A 17,210-nucleotide genomic window follows, 5' to 3' on the forward strand; every position below is an offset into this window, starting at 1 on the left:
AACTCAACTCAACAATGGTCAGAGTGAGCTAGACCTGACCCCAGCAGTTGAAGTACATAACTTTCCGGAGAGAATCATCAGCCTGGACATCACAGTTCTTCATCAGCTCCGGTGAGTCCCCGGCGGAGAACAACCTTGTCCGGTTGTGGCGTTTTGCGGCTGCCACGGTGGTGGCCATCCAAATGCGGATCAACATGTAACTCATATTTTTGTGTGAATAACAATACTGCTAAGGAAGGCTAATGCTGGTTTTCCAGGGTGGGGCCTTATCTTTATCAAAATATAAAATAAGTTATTGATTGGCTTAGAGCCAGACATTTATGGATAAGGATTAGAGTCAATTTAGATAAACTTTGTTTTTCCCTTTTCATAAAAAATACAAAATAACTGTGTTACTAAGTAGGCATCTTACTTTCAAAAAAAAAAGTAGGCATCTTAACACTTGGTATTTCGTTTAGGTATTGTAAAATGTAAAATCCTTCAAATTTTACCAAAGTTTTAGTGCACTTTTAGAAAACTGCTTACTTTTAAACTCAATAAATCCAATCCCTTTATGATGCTAATATATGTTGGCTCAGTTGGTAAGAATAAACTACTTCTCAACAAAAGATTGTGTGTTCGATTTTTGTCGTCGATATAAGGACGTGTTGATTGGTGATATTAAGTACTTTTATAAGCGATCTATAATCCTAGAGGTTTTCCCTGCACTGTGATGGTGACTAGAGCCGAACCCACCCAAACTTTTTATCAAAAAGAATCTATCCTAAAATTGATTATTGACAACCCAAAAAACGTTTCTCTTGTTTAAAGGATAATAAATTCTCTCTTAGGATAAATGAGAAACCGTTTAAAAGAGTGTTAAACCTTAAAAGTGAGTTTTGATATCATTTATCATTCTCTCTCTAGTTAATTGGGAGTAAGAAAGAAGTAACCAGGAGAAGAAGATTGCTTCTTTTGATTCCATTGTTGGCATAATGACTTTATGCCTGTTTTTTAAATAAAAAATGGATTTTTCTCAAATAAAGCATGCCACCCAAGGTGTTAACTGTTAAGTGACATGCATCTAGCACTAGAGCATGAGCAAAGAAAGTTCCCAACACATTCCTAGATGGAAGTTTAGTTTCTTGCTTCTATAGAAACATTTAAAAAATAATTAGAAGTGCTCTCTACACAACTGTGTGATGAAGAGGAAGGTGAACAAGATTAAAAAAAAAAGGCTACATCAGCTCTGAAGATTAATTTCATTTCAAACAGACAAGCTATGTATCAACAAGTTATAGAAGGTGATGGAAAGGTAAAACATCACCAATCACAGGGTTAATCCAATCACATCTAACACCACAAACATGCTAATGAAATTTAACAAAGGAATGCTTCCACAATATCTACTGAGAGCATTTTGCTAGGTCACTCAACCACATTTGACACAGCACTGGCCAAGGAATTCAATTTCTGAACATAAAATTAGAGAACATTAAGGACACTACCCAGAAAGAAACAAAATAGAAATAAAAGAAATACTTTACATTGATTCAACCCCTTCAACCTGCTGTTTGGCCAGGTACCTTTCTCTTCTCTCTTTCTACAAAGCAAACAAACAAAATAAAATAAACTAAGAATGTCAATGAGATAAAATAAAATAAGACCAGTTCATCTAGACCATATAAGGTGTACTAAAAATGGAAGAAAGATATGAAAAATGTGCCTGACCCATTCATCTATAACAAGTCCTTCCCCAGCTATTCTAGGACCTGTCTCCTCTCTAGGCTTCTTTCTTGCTTCCAGTGTAGCCTCAGACTCAGCCAGTTGCTGTTTAAGCTTATCCATGGCCTTTGAGAAACCATTTTTCATAATAAGATTAAGTATAACATTCCACACAAAATGGTACATGCTGTGAGTAGCTTCTAAGTGTCAATTGATTCTAAGAAAAAATAAACAGATTGAAACATGCTATTAGTCTTACAGGACTAGGGCGTTCAGGGTCCAGAAAAACCACACGCAAAATTTGCTCCACTGCTACTTGATCCCTTTGCTCATCAAACTGCATGAAGGATTATAGGACACAACTATGGTTGGTATTTGAATGCCTTATGGATGAAGAATGAAGATTACCATTTAAAAGACAATTTATACATTACCAGTTCTGGTACATAGTCCATTTCTCCTTTTACTTTTAAGCTCATGATTTTGAACTTAACCCTGCTTTTTTTATCAACTGGTTTCTCATTGTTATCCGGTGGCTCGACAAACTTAAACACTGCCAAATACATGGAACAATTAGTAGTAAAATTCACCAACTTATAAGCATTCAAGCACTTTTGCTCAAAAACTAATCTAGAAATGCAATGATAATTACCAGTTGCAATAATACTTTCACCAGGTGCAAGAATACCTCCTGGAGGGCGCATAAAACAACTCTTGGGCGCAGTTGTTTGAAACTAAAAAGAAAATATTACCATGAGTAGCAACATTGAGAGAGGGTAAATAGAATAAGCAACAACATTGACATAAATGCTTAGTAAAAGCACAACAATAGAAGTGCTCATAAATCATAATCCTAATCCTATAAAATATATGCAGTGAAACTCAAATCTGAAGATGGTCTTGTTCAACATACTACACTTCATATCATCATCTAGTTATAGAAAAAACTCTTAACATTATGAATCCATTTTAGAGAAAACCCCAATGTTGCAAAAATATCCGAATGTTCCACGAGGAGCAAGAATCAATATCCAATTTATATTGTGTTGCATGATAACATAGTTATGATGTGTCAAATAATACCATTTTCTGAAAAATAAGCAGTAGTAGCTATAAATACCAAACCTTGAAGGCCACATGAGACTTGCAAGTGTTTTTAATTGCGACGGCGCTTCGAACTTGCTTACCAGGTTCATCTTCAAAACAAAGTCACATTAAATCAGACAGGACCCAAAGCTAACATTCAATGAAAAATCCTAAACAATTCATGATTTTCTACTCTGCCCATTATAAGAAAACTTGCACAAATTGGACATGTTATTGATAACAAAAGCAGAACTCACAAATGGGTACATTAGTTATCATATTCATAACCATGAACAATCCATTCAATGGCAATTAAAGATTAAATCAAAACAAAACACAAAAACCACACTTTGAATTGGCTAATCTAACAAAAACTCAAACAGAAAATGATCAAAAAAATCCACAAAAAAAAGAGAGAACAAGATATTAAGAGGTATACAGGGAAAGTAGAGCTTGTTGGGAGGATCAAGGCGTAGCCGTTTCCATATAGGAAGAAGAGACTTGGCCAAGGAAGAAACAGTGCTTGAAGGTTGATGATTCGATCTATCAAGAGACTGAACAACTTGATTCTGCTGATGAACACTGTGCATAGAAGAACCTGTAGCAGAAGAAGAAGAAGCACGAGTTGTTTGCCAAAATGGCATGCTACAAAGGCTCCGAACTTTTACATCAGACCCTGTTTTTTCACCGACCACAGCCATTCTTGGCCGGAAAGTGGAAGTTCCGGCAAAAGGGTATCTGAATTGGTGAGAACTTTTTGTTTGTTTGTTTTGTGGTTGAAGATAGATTTGGCAGTGTATCAGATACCCTTGTTGTTGTTGGGTTGTCTCTGTTCTGTTCCTGAAAGCTCTTGAACGTAGTTTGCCTCCACAAAAACGAAAATGGAACGTGACCTTTCGTTGTGTTGTATGTATGTGATTTACAACTTTTTCATGTTTTGTCCAAAATGGTGGTTTGTAGTAGGAGTACCTTTATGATTGAGATTATTTGGTAGCATATGGAATTTGGAGTTAACTTTGATAGCTATCAAACATTGAAACACTAATTGGTTTTTTCTTCAAAGTAATAATGATCATAATCTGAGTGGAAAAGATATGGAATTTACTCCATGTCATCTAATCTTGTACTTTCAATTTAATAATGTCCGGTGAATACTTACTTTTTTTTTTCGTCGGAAAATGTGAATACTCACTTTGAGGATACGCTTAAATAAAAAAGATAGATGAAAAAGAAAATGAAAATCAATGTGATATATGATGCGATGGTAAAAGAGAAATAAAGAGGAAAATGAGGTTCATGAGATGTCCTTAACCGTCAATAAGTTGAGTTGTCTTCAATTTCATCACATTTGTACAAATTTTGGGAAAAAAGTTACAAAAAACTTGTTGATTTCACCGGCTTGAAAGTACTTTTAGACCATAATGTGGATTTGGTTTATAGTTCACATGTATTATGAGACTACTCAACTGAAAAACATATATTCCAATGGAATGAAAAGAAACACCTTACTTCCATTTGCTTAAATGTGTTTTTAAGCTGAATTCAAGTTGAATCCAAACACAACTTATCTCCTGTTTAATTCCATACCTCACCTTGATGAAACCAATGAGTGATGGGAGTTTTCTGTATTTTAATTTGTGTGTGAGGTCACTCTATTTGTGGGTACCTTTGCTTTTACTGTTGGTTTGATTCTATCCTCTCTGCATTCATTTGGTAACTTTTTAAGATTTGGCATCCCACCTTTTCATTTTATTAACTTATTTCTCAATTTGTATCCAAATTTTTGTCATTTGGAAAAAATACATTTTTGGTAAGTCAAGATAGGTAAAATATCTTCATAAATAGTAATATATGAATATTTCTTTTTACTGGATATTTGATAACAATATTTTACAATATGTTTGATCTTAAAATGCCTTTTCACACAATGACATGTTTAGTTTTCAGTTAAAAATTACATTCGGTGCTGATACACTGAAATTTAAGAATGCACATTATGACGTCTCATAACACACAAAATGTGAAAGAAATTTTAATCGGTTAGAGTATAGTTTAGTTCAACTTAAAACCAACCGTGCACGCAACTTCCACATTTTTGGTTTGTTTTATTACTTTCTGTTATATGCTTTGTTAATTGCACACTTAATTAGTGCATGTTTATAAATTCGTTTTAAAATCATGGTGAAATTAAAATTATGCAAACAAAACAAACAATGCATAATTTTAATTTCACTATAATTTTATCACGAGGTAACAAATAAAAAGTTGTTTGATTTACTGTTTGTCTTTACAAGCAAAACGCAATTTAGATAAGAACAAAAGTATCGACAATCGATTTTTGGCTTCGATTCTAAACTAGAAAAGGTGAAGAAATAAGGGAATCTCACTCTTCTTTTCTCATCCTTATATGTGATCGATTCCATTGTGCTTTGAAAAGAATATAGAGGAAAGGTTCTCTTTGCTTTGAGGGTATTTCAAAATGCCATAATAAGCTATGATGTTAGGACATTACAAGTTGGTGGTGTCATTAAGAATGACAATACGGGAAAACAAAACTGGTCCTCCGATGTGGCCCTCCTCCATCTTTATCTCTATTGTGGTAGATATAAAAATCATTAATAAATATGAATTATTTCATTCATGCTCAATCAATAATCTGCTAGGGATTAAAAAGTGGTTGAAGAAAATAAATTTCTCTTCCTAATATTGAACAAAATCTGACATAATAAACATGCACATATGCTTCAATGTTGGGCCGGCTACGTGAAAATATAAAATTATTATTAGGAATGATAAAGGGCTAATTAAATTCTTCACCAAGAAAAATTCACATTATTAGGAATGTAAATTAAAGAACTAAAGTTTCCACCTAAATCTAATAAGTGTCTCACCTATATTGTTTCAGTAACCGTCACAGCTGTCATTATTATCGCACTGAAAACTTATAATAAATCATTAACAAGTCGAAACTAATGGTGGTTAAGGTTGTCAAAAGATAAATTTTAGTTCACACTCTCAAATCATCAATGAAACTATGAAAGTCTGTTTTATAAGGGTTATGACTTATGATATACATCTAATTTTTTTTAATGTTTAGCCATAAACTTCATTAAGAGAAATGAAAAGAAGGTACTTAGAGCAAATAAGTGCAACAAGGCACATAAGATTAGAGTAATAGTTCATTCACACCTCACTTTATTTTTTATCTCATTTGCACTTTTTTTATTTCTTATTTTATCTCTTTGCATTTCCTAACATATATATCATCTATCATACTACTTTTTTTTTCTTCCTATTTGGTCAAGGTGAACGTGAAAATGTATAATTCCATGCAAGAGAGTCCCATGAAAAACGTGAAAAACTATTATTCAGATTCCCATGAAATAGTCTTAATTAATCCAGTAGCTAAAAGCTTCCATGCAAAAGAGTCTATGATAGGATCGGGGAAGCGGATTTCTATCAAGGAAAAACACTAACACTAAGAACTAAGTTAAAATAACCAAAGAAACAAATATAAAGAGGTCAGTGCCAACTTCCTGATTATTCACTCTATATAGGCTTTGGGGAAAATATAATTGCCCCATAAACCTGATGATGTTTTCTTAATTTATATTATGTTTATTTGAATTATTTGAGTTTTTATTTTCTTATTATTACCACTACTTATTTATATTTATATGTACGTGTTTATGTATTTTCCTCATCACACAAATTTTTTGGATTAATTCATGACTGCATGTGGCATCATCCTATTTAATGGATTTCGTTGGAACATGAATACTTAATTACAACTCTAGTAATAACTAGAATTAATAAACTTAATATAAAAGAACATAATATCTGGTCCAATATTATGAGCCCAGAAGAAGAAAAGCAAACTATGCTTCAATGCTGGATTGAATTATACAGCCCCTGCTAGGCTGCTACCAATCTACCACAACATTACACTGTACTTTATAAACCAAACTTAACTTGGTCTCATAATCCAGTTCAAGAATTGGATTAAGATTATGAGTTTGTTTCCTGAACTTATTGTAGTTATGTTAGTTTTCTGTTCATGTTTTGGTTCTAGTTGGGATTATGTTAGATTTCTGTTTATGTTTGGGTTTACCGATCTGATTTAAGGGAAGTTGATCATGTATATATAACGTATATTTATTGTGCTATGCTGTAAGTGGGAATAAAGAAACCAAAAATATGAATAGGAAAATGACCTATAGGGACCTGAATTAATGCAGAGGAACACAACGGAGGTTAGTGGATCAATTACATGATGGGCACCTCATTGCTAATAATTGGTTTGCCATCTCCTCCCTTATTATATTCCTGAAGACCATTCAAGTGGATGAAGAGACTTAATTGGTACCATTTGGCGTTAAATTTCAACATATCCTCATATATAGGCTTACCCTAAACCTTGATTAAATTGATCTTACTTCGATTTAGTACTAGCCTTTGGTTTTTAAAATTGATGAACATAAAATGAAAATAGGTGCTTTTGAAATCAAAGAAGTTTCCATTATATACAATTTGGCTCCAGAGATCTCATCCCTCACAACATTCCATTGAATTGAAAGGAATGGTACATGATCTAATTAATTGGGACCCCAGCAGTTAAGGTACATAACTGTCTTTAAGGACTCTTCTGGCTGCTTTGCCTCCTCATCTTTTAGCCTTCTGGAGATCATAGAAGAAGAAGAGGAAGAAAGCTGCATTGTCTGAGGGAAGGACCTGACATGATTTTTAAGATGCTGTTGAGCTGATTTAATTGCATAATTCCACCTGCATATGCCAAGCTGGTCCTTTAATGCCTCCACAACTCCAACACTGGCTGCAATACTCCAAGCTCTCATCCCTGATGAATTCATCTTCTAATTCTTCTTATACAGTACTGAAGATTGAAACAGCTGAATCTGATGATGGTTCTTTGCTTTAGAGGGATATATATATACTGAATAACTCGAGTGAAGTGGTTTGTAAGTGAAGTGAATGAGTAGATGGAAGGAAAGTGGTTTCTTATATATAGGAAAGTAGAATTGCAAAGGTTTGGGGAAAACCAGGGGAAGGAAGGTAGTGGTTTTAGGAAACACAATGGGCTGAGTCATGATGAAATTACATGTATCATCAACACGTGTGTATGTATTTGCTACCGAGATGTGTGCTTAGCTGTTGCTTGCTAAACAAAAGACAAAAACTTCCATCAATTTCTTGTTTGTTGTTATTTTTTAATAATTTATTCCCAAAAGTCGGCATATATGATTAGATTGGATGTACCTCTACAAGGCGCACGTAGTATGGGATGAGACCATGTTCTAGCTTTCCATTCACTTCAAGTTTTGCAATCCTTTCATTTTAATTTTTAACACATGTGTTTACATGTATCTTCAGAAGGTATGTAAAGTAGATTTTATAAGATGTGTTTTACTAGCATAACAGCAGATACACATTAGTTAACTTACACTCATCTCAGTCAACACTCTTCCAAGTGATTTATTAGTTAACTACACTCTTTTCACCCAAACACGTGTTTCATTCAATCAAAACACACCAATTGGTTATTTCACATATAACTTTAAAACTTGTGAATATGTCATCACCTCATTGATAATGAATTCTATATTTACAATTTCTTTTCGATGGTGTTTGATTTCTATTTATTTGGCCTTAGAATGCAAAATTGGATTCCTTAAAAGATTGATCCAATTTGAACTTTGCCTTTTGAAATTCTACATCATCTTGATTAAATTGATCTTACTCCGATTTAGTAGGAGCCTTTGGTTCTTAAAATTGCTGAACATAAAAAGGAAATAGTCTCCTTTATATATCTTCTGAAGTCAAAGAAGTCTAAGCTCCAAACTGAAGTACCTTAAGTTATAAAAGGTTCCAACTAATTCTGCTGTTATTGTATTACATAGGCTAGCCTTTTCATAGAGTCAGAGGAGCACAACACAGACATTAGTGGATCAATTACATGATGGTTTGAGGATATTCCTAATGCCTATACGTTTATGGAGAGAGGGATGATATTCGTTACAGGACAAATTCAACTAAATGCAAGAATGAAGAGTTTGTTTTCAATGAAGTTTTGAGTATACAAACTGATGTTTTTACCCTGAGAGGAAGCATTAGGAGTATGACTGTATGAGAGCAGAAAACAGGACTAAAGAACACAAACAAATTTTGGCAATGCTCAATTCTACCATTGATCAAAGTCTACATCAATATTTGTCACAATGGACTGGCAATCTTTCAATTATATACAATATGGCCCCAGAGATCTCAGACTCACATTCCATTGTGGCAAGGCTTGCCCTCTAATTAAAAGGGACAACATCTTTTGTTTTTGCTCTAATTATGCTACATCTAATTGGGACCCCAGCAGCTAAGGTACATGACTGTCCTTAAGGACTCTTCTGGCTGCTTTGCCTCCTCATCTTTTAGCTTTCTGGAGATCATAGAAGAGGAGGAGGAAGAAAGTTTCTTTGTCTGAGGAAAAGACCTCACATGATTTTTAAGATGCTGTTGAGCTGATTTGATAGCATAATTCCACCTGCATATGCCAAGCTGGTCCTTCAATGCCTCCACAACTCCAACACTAGCTGCCACACTCCAAGCTCTCATTCCTGATGAATTCATCTTGTAACAACTGAGGCTGATGATGGTTCTTTGCTTTAGAGAGATATTGAATTGAATCAACACAATTTGAGTAAATGGAAGGAAAGTGGTTTCTTATATATAGGATATCATTTCGGTAGAGATTATTAATGCTTTGGAAAAACCAGGGGCAGGAAGCAAGTGGTTTAACAAAGCCAGTGGGCTATGATTCAGAATCAAGTTACATGCATCATCATCAGTTAAAACAACACGTGTACTTGCTACGGATTGATGCATCCCCCTTTGTAGTAGGATCACATGTCTCTGTCACTTCACCAATGTGCCACCTAGTAGCATAGTAAGACGAATAGACTGTGGTTTCCCTCGAAGACAACACGGGGCACACGGTTTGCATCTCAATATCTCATATATATACGACAGTAAAACCAATAATTAGCATAGACTTCAACGCTAATTAGTGTGGGTTAGTGCCGGTTAAGCTTACTCAAATTGTCAAAATTTAAATTTATGTCACTTCATAGTACGTTCTTACTAACATTAATTAGAATCCGTTCATCATCCACAATTGACCATTTTTTAGTGACGGAGAAATCCGTGACAAAGTTCTAGTATACAATATAAAAGAAATTAGTGACGTAATGTTGAGAGCTAAGTTATCCGTCACAAACTTATTCCGTCGCTAAAGTTTAAAGTTCCGTCACCAATTTATTTTTCATTATTCACAAAGATTTTGTGACGGATAGTAACTTCGTCGCAAAGAATATCCTGTCGCTAGTTACTTTACGAGGGAAAATTTCTCTCTCCACAATCTGTCATTAATGCTTTTATAGGATTTTGTGACGGATTAATTCTGATGAATTGATGATATTGAGTCCACATGAATCATGATAATTCCTCCACTAATGGAGCCACAAACTCGTTTTTCATCACAATTGTAACCTTCTTTCACAGCTAGAAAAAAACATTCACTCACATGCAAACTATGACTTCAGTTGAAAATACAGGAAAAACACACACATAATTTCTGCATCTTACACTGTGAACACTTTAGAAAATATTCAACGAAGCGTGAGAGAAAAGCCTTTGATAGAATAGTAGTTGCCAAAATTTTAAGAAATCGAAGGTATGAGAAGAAGCCCATGGTTTTCTGGTGGGGAAAGCATATGAAACATTGATATCGTGTCCTCATGAACCACGATGAATCCCACATACTTCTTTTTCATCACAATTTCAATCTCCTTTCATAGCTGGAATACAACCCACCCATGCACAAACTCAGGCTTTAGTTTGAAAATGTAGACAAAACATGCACACATGATTTTCACATCTTACAACGTGAATAATCTGCTTTTTTTTTCCCTTAAATTCTTTCTAAGACATTAAAATATTCATTTATTTGCTTTTTAGGTATATACATTATACATATCCAAATCCTAAAAAAGTAATAATATTTGACGTTGATATTTGTGTGGAATGACCTATAACATAAAACCATCAATATTTTATTTAAAAAGGGATAAAAATAGCACTCTTTTTGGTATGAAATAAAACCATATGTTGATGCTTCCGATATGAAGAAAACGTGTTATACAAGGGTATTTTGGTCATTAAATTGAAGTGTCTTCATAAGTATAAGACTAGTATAAAAGGCACACTGGGGTGCTGCAAATAAATCAATCACACTTTACCATCTTTAAATTCCTTCAAAGCCTATATTTAGAATAATGTTTAGGTGACAAATCAATTCTACATTCATCTTATGAGATAAGGTAGAAATGAGAGCATTTAACATTCGCAGCCAACCATACTGTTGGGCACATTACCTACCTTTGTTCTTTCTTTTTCTGTCTTTGCAATGGATTTGTGAGATTTTCAAAAAGGAAACAAGTTCTTCTTTTGTTAAGGAGCTACTTAGTTATAAGATTCATCTCATGTACACTTCTTTTTAAAACTTTTGTCTTTTGGATTTTATTTTTGAATTAATTTTGTTCAATATAGCAACTTAATCGGTCGAGGTGTTGTGGAATTTGTGAAGAAGGTTTTCATGTACTAATTTTTATTTCACTACAAAACTCTTATATTAAGTTTTTGGATCTTATCAAATTCAGTCTTCACAAAATTCCACAACACCTCCGCAAATTAAATTGCATTGTTAAATAAGATTAATTCAGAAATCAAGTTTAAAAGCGAGAAGTTTTACAATGAAGTAAATGGAGACGAGTTTTGTAATTAACTAACTGTTTAACAAATCAAAATGTGTTTACTTTCTTTGAAACATCACAAAACCTTGCAAAGAAAAAACATGAAAAGAATGAAGATAGATAGATCATATGCCCAACAGTATATAAATAAATCTTTTCAGTAAAACAAGAACAATGTCAAAATCCAGGTGAGTTTGTTCTTGCTAAAATCTTTTCATATTTATCTTTTACTATACAAATTAATTTAGTTTCCAAGATGTTTTCAAATTTTTTGTTATACATGTGTAATCTTGTTCGAGTCAGAAACAAGACTCAAGCTCGAGACCAGGTTAGATGAAATCAAATATGTACAAATTAAACCAACCAGACTAATATTGTTAATATCTATTTATTTTTTTATTGATGTATAAGTCCAATTAATTATATATTTAAACTAATTAATCGATTAATAAGTTGAATATATCTATGTGTCATTATACCATTGGTTCCTTGAAAAAATCCACTAAAAGTTTCACTATCAAATTGGATAAGATTTTTGTTTTTCTTTCTTGTAATTCACAGACACCTTACCTTCACTTTCCTTTTCCTACACAATGGACACGCTATTCTGATTTCTGAAAGCAATGCACAAGATGCAACTCTGAACACTCTTCTTTTGCTATGCCGGAAAGTTTCTGATTCCGGCCACCACCCTCCGCCGCCGCTGTCTCATTCTCTCTTTCTTCCGATGGCTACTGTTACTTCTTCTTTCTCTTTCTCGGCACTCACTCAATCTTCGCAGAGGAAGCATACCCTCTCTTCTACTTGCGTCCTTGGTTCCAATTCAGATGGCATTCGATTCCGGAAGAGTTTCTTGTGCCAGCAAGTGGGTGTTCAAGCTTCCAATTCTGCTTCCAAATTGGTCGTTCGGTGCTCCTCTTCTGTGTCAGGTTTGTTCGGTTCTTGAGAAAGTGTGTGTGAAAAGAGGGGATAAGGGACAATTTTCTACGAGTTTAGGACTCGTTTCGATTTTCTGGGAACTGGGTAGTCCTTTGTTTTTTGTGAAGGTTTGATCCTTGTGGAAAGTTGATATTTTGATTTGAAGTGTGTTTGGATGTGAAAATTTTATGTCTGATTTTGAATTTTGGTTTGTGGGATTTGGAAATTTAGAGTAAAGGGGTTTGCTTTTAGTATGATTTAGTATTTAGTGTTGCAACTGACATATAGCTCTTTTATGAGAATAATGTGTTGATTACCTAGAGTTAGGCAATTGTAAGTTAAAGATAGAAATGAGAGAAAAAAGAGATTTGAGAAAAAAATCACATGCAAGAATCCACTATATTTGCATTTTAAAGGGAGTTGCTATTTATAGGGCTGGAACTCCTTCTGTTTGCTGCATTTTGACATTGTCAACTTGTGTCCTCGGGGTAAAGTTGTAAAAAAATGTATTGACCATAAATGCACCAGCATACCTCTATTGCAAGTGTGAATGCATAGCCTGTCTCTGTAGTAGCTTGAGCAACATTTGGTTTTGTAGCTGTATTGATCATTGCATGTTTAATGCTTCCAATCGCTAATGCATACAACACGAAGTGGGGTAAAGATTAGATTGTAGTCTTGCGTATTGTTTGAGATAGCCAAATCTTCCTTTCTTCTATATCGTGGTGAATTTGCATCCGTTAAATCTTGTTTACTGTCTGAAGCCCTTCATATCAATTTCTAAGGAATTGTCTAACAGTATCATCTTACATTTTTAGTTTAATATAACCAACTCCAAATTCTATGACATGATCATTTTCCATAAACATAAATCCTTTTGAGATAGGCTGATAAGTGCAAAAACCCAAATTTGGTGTGGGGTCATGTGTCAAGTTGCACTCGCTTCCATTGTCCTTACATCATTTAGTTGTATTCTGCCTTTAGGACCAATTTCTTCTTTGCTATACAAGATTTCCCGTCATTTGAGGTGTCTTGTAGAAGTGGCACATCCTTGAGAGGCTGTTCCATTAGTAGGCTTTTTTGTATTCTTGTGGTGCCGACAATCTTTCTTCAAGTGATCTTTTATACCACAGTGGTAGCATTCCGTTGATCTACCTCTTGTTATCAATAAAAGTTCTACTTGACTTGAAATTTCTGACCTATCTTCCTTATTATATCATCTAGTTTTGTTTTTTCAGATCAAAGGATAGTTGACGATATTATTATTTGTTATGTTGGTTATGAGTTTACCTATGAATTTGGTAAAGTTTAAAGTAGGAATGCAGAATGGGAGAAATTTCACAACCAATTCCACCTTGTGGTATCCCTGGAATTTTTTTGTGTAAATATTAATCTGAATTTCTTTGTAGCTCTTTCTTTCATTACTGAATGCGGTTGAAATATATCCAGCATGTGGTATGGTTTCAAAAATGAATGCCTTCTTAGAACTACATATTAAAGGATTCATTCTGTTAAAGCATCTCCTCTTATACATCTGGATACATGAGGCATGATCATAATGTGTCAAATGGTGTGAATATTTCCACATTAGGTTCCTTCATCATTCAAAGACACATACGCCAAAAAGGCAATAGATAAAAGCAGAGAATAAAACTTGTTATCATCAGTTAGTTATGTGTTGTCTGAATATTTGATTTGCAGACCCTCCACCTGTTTCTGAGACAAAGTTAAATTTTCTCAAGGAATATAAACGACCAATTCCTAGTATCTACAACACGGTTCTGCAGGAGCTCATAGTCCAGCAACATTTGATGAGATTCAAGAGGTCGTACCGCTATGACCCTGTATTTGCTCTTGGCTTCGTCACTGTATATGAGCAACTCATGGAAGGGTATCCTAGTGATGAGGACCGCGATGCCATCTTTCAAGCATACATCAAGGCATTGAAGGAAGACCCAGGGCAATACAGGTTAGAAGCATGAATGTGTGTGTGTGTTTTCCTTCTGTGTTTTCTATTCCAATACTTTCAACTCAATGACCGAAAAGTGAAAACTAATGGCTGTAGTGTGAGCCACCATAGACTGTGTTAAATCAGCTTACCATGAATCTAATGGTGTGTTTAGGACACATTTGGGATCCCGGACAAGATTTTGGCACTCGAAATCACATTCAAGCAGAAGCTACGAAATGTAGATTCTGCCTGCAGCATGATTTCGTGATTTGTGAGTCACATTTTGTTTGCTGTACTACCCAGTGGATACTCATATTAGTTGCATAAATTATTTCTGAAGAGAAGGATGGTATAATCGAATGACTCCCTGCATGAATAGTCAATTCTAATAGATATTCTTTTACATTTTGTGAATTTATTGTCAGGTATAGTATAACCGACCATCCAAGCATCTTTTATGTCCTTGATGATTGTTGTCACATTTTGTTTGCTGTACTACCCAGTGGATACTCATATTAGTTGCATAAATTATTTCTGAAGAGAAGGATGGTATAATCGAATGACTCCCTGCATGAATAGTCAATTCTAATAGATATTCTTTTACATTTTGTGAATTTATTGTCAGGTATAGTATAACCGACCATCCAAGCATCTTTTATGTCCTTGATGATTGTTGTTAATTAATAAAAAGTAGAAATTATTAATTTTAATCTGCATGTGTGTAAACTGTGGAGTGAATACTTAATTTAGTTGCATCTCAGGAATGCATTTGAAGGAAAATATCCTTTCACATCCACTGGATTTAAATAAATTGCACTTATGTATTCTTTATCTTACTTCAAATAATCTTTTATATTGCCTTCTACAGAGAAGATGCACAAAAGTTGGAAGAATGGGCCCGGACACAAAGCTCAACATCACTGATTGAATTTTCATCGAGAGAAGGAGAAGTTGAGGGGGCATTAAAGGATATTGCAGAAAGAGCAGGAGGAAAGGGGGATTTCAGTTATAGTCGTTTCTTCGCAATAGGCCTTTTTCGTCTTCTTGAACTGGGAAATGCAATGGAACCAGCAATTTTGGAAAAGGTTACCTAGTTCATTTAGTCATCATGATATATTGATTGCAACTTATCAAATGCTTTTTTTTTTTGAAAGACCAAATGCTTATTTGATTATATTTCTTTTTGCAATTTTATGTTTAAACTACCAAATCTGGTTCTCATTTATACCAGTTCTAGAAAACCGGACATTCAAGACAGACTCACTTATCTAGATGTTCTCCTGTGGCTTGCCGACCAGTTTGGATTAGCTGAAGTGAATTAAATGACCTTGACATCCTGATCTCTCTTCCACCTAGTTCTGGCCTCATTGGTGGCGTGAATCCCTTCATTTCCTTTATCTATATAGGAATAGATTTGCTTCTACTGAAATGATTTCATTGTTCTATGACTTATGAAGGAGAATGCCCCATTCTTTTGTAATAATGTTGACGACGTTAACATTACAGGCATCAAAATAACAGAGAAAACTAAAAATATTTAGCATCTGAGATTATATGACACTGGTATAGCGGAGGATGCTCCGAATGTCAAGTTGTAAACGTATCTATTTTCTACTACTAAATAACTTTTTGTTATGATTATTTATAAATTAATATCTGGTATCTATTCAACAGCTTTGTGCGGCTTTGAATGTCGACAAAAGAAGTGTGGATCGGGACTTGGACGTGTACCGTAATCTGCTTTCTAAGTTGGTTCAAGCTAAAGAGCTGCTAAAGGAATATGTTGACAGGTAAACATCAGACCTTACAATTTTTGAGTTGTTCTCACTTGTTCTGGGTTTTCCTCTATGATATAATCCGTGACTGTATTTTTTTTTTTCCATCCACTGCCTTTAGTCTGCAGTTGTAAATTATCTAGAAATTCTTTAGCTCATCAGGTTCTTTATTCTAAATGTCCATTTTGTGGAATAAAAATGAGATCACAAACTTCCTGATAACTTGCTAAAAACATTAACTTATAATTGAAATTGGAGGTAGATACATGGCCTGTGTACTATTTCTTCAGTTTTATGACAGATTCAACGTTATACTCTAAATATCCTTAAATATTTTCTAGTAGATGTTATGGTTATATTTTCTCCGCAAGGTTTTGATTTCTTTGAAAAATAACATTTTGCTTCAGGGAGAAGAAGAAGCAAGAAGAAAGGGCTGAGCCGCAAAAGGCTAATGAGGCCATTACAAAATGTTTGGGGCAAGAGCAATTTTCTGAATTGTAGGCATGTATTCTTTCTCAAATGCATGCCTGAAGTCATATATTCAGATAACTGAAGTTGTTAACATTTCAGTATATCTCACATTTTTCTGGGGTACATGTTCGGTTCCTATCTCAAAAATTTACCTTTTGCAGAAAGTTGTGCAATTTGCATCTATGAATTGGATATACTCATGTACAGAGTGTAGTTTAGCTTCTAAACTGAAATTATAGTGTGCAAATTATACATTTCAGAGTGGTCGATAAGACTTGAGTTCCTTCCAAAATCCAAATGACTGAATCTGTATCTGTTTACACTTGAACTAAAAATTATGGCGAACATGGCATCAGATAGTCATCTAACATATCATTATCACGACGTGCAGAAAGGTTTATTTGACTTTTGAAAGCCAATATTACAATGTAACAAATAAATACTAACGCTTAAGCTTTGGAGCCTATCACCCCTAAAGCAGAATGCAAA

At 34.3% G+C, this 17,210-nt stretch overlaps 2 protein-coding genes across 3 annotated transcripts; one reads left to right on the plus strand and one right to left on the minus strand.

Annotated features, from left to right (window-relative positions):
* Nucleotides 1–1,190: 1,190 nt before the first annotated feature.
* LOC130746962 (vesicle-associated protein 4-2-like) lies at nt 1,191–3,764 on the minus strand. 2 transcript variants are annotated; one of them, XM_057599765.1, is made up of 8 exons: nt 3,230–3,764; nt 2,830–2,900; nt 2,357–2,438; nt 2,139–2,257; nt 1,964–2,041; nt 1,711–1,830; nt 1,547–1,582; nt 1,191–1,452 (listed from the first exon to the last, which is right to left on the minus strand). In XM_057599765.1, the coding sequence occupies exons 1-8, from the start codon at nt 3,489–3,491 to the stop codon at nt 1,408–1,410; spliced, it is 813 nt and encodes a 270-aa protein (XP_057455748.1). In that variant the 5' UTR covers nt 3,492–3,764; the 3' UTR covers nt 1,191–1,407. The 2 variants fall into 2 exon arrangements, with proteins under 2 accessions (XP_057455748.1, XP_057455749.1); XM_057599766.1 differs by having other exon boundaries at nt 1,527–1,582; nt 3,230–3,763.
* Nucleotides 3,765–12,162: 8,398 nt separating this feature from the next.
* Nucleotides 12,163–17,019, plus strand: LOC130746964 (protein THYLAKOID FORMATION1, chloroplastic-like). Its single transcript, XM_057599768.1, has 5 exons — nt 12,163–12,535; nt 14,226–14,493; nt 15,344–15,560; nt 16,150–16,265; nt 16,658–17,019. Exons 1-5 carry the CDS (start codon nt 12,334–12,336, stop codon nt 16,749–16,751), a joined length of 897 nt encoding a protein of 298 aa, XP_057455751.1. The 5' UTR covers nt 12,163–12,333; the 3' UTR covers nt 16,752–17,019.
* The last annotated feature ends 191 nt before the right edge of the window (nt 17,020–17,210 follow it).

This window comes from Lotus japonicus, chromosome 3 (assembly GCF_012489685.1).
Source record: "Lotus japonicus ecotype B-129 chromosome 3, LjGifu_v1.2".
Classification (NCBI taxonomy): domain Eukaryota; kingdom Viridiplantae; phylum Streptophyta; class Magnoliopsida; order Fabales; family Fabaceae; genus Lotus; species Lotus japonicus.

Bases quoted from the DNA above. Each gene is read 5' to 3' on its own strand.
- LOC130746964 (XM_057599768.1), top strand. From the start codon at position 12,334: ATGGCTACTGTTACTTCTTCTTTCTCTTTCTCGGCACTCACTCAATCT. The intron at 12,536-14,225 runs GTTTGTTCGGTT...TTTGATTTGCAG, and splicing joins GTGCTCCTCTTCTGTGTCAG to ACCCTCCACCTGTTTCTGAG. The intron at 14,494-15,343 runs GTTAGAAGCATG...TGCCTTCTACAG, and splicing joins GAAGACCCAGGGCAATACAG to AGAAGATGCACAAAAGTTGG.
- LOC130746962 (XM_057599765.1), bottom strand. From the start codon at position 3,491: ATGGCTGTGGTCGGTGAAAAAACAGGGTCTGATGTAAAAGTTCGGAGC. The intron at 2,258-2,356 runs GTAATTATCATT...TGTATTTGGCAG, and splicing joins TGAAAGTATTATTGCAACTG to TGTTTAAGTTTGTCGAGCCA. The intron at 1,583-1,710 runs GTCAGGCACATT...TTTGCTTTGTAG, and splicing joins GACTTGTTATAGATGAATGG to AAAGAGAGAAGAGAAAGGTA.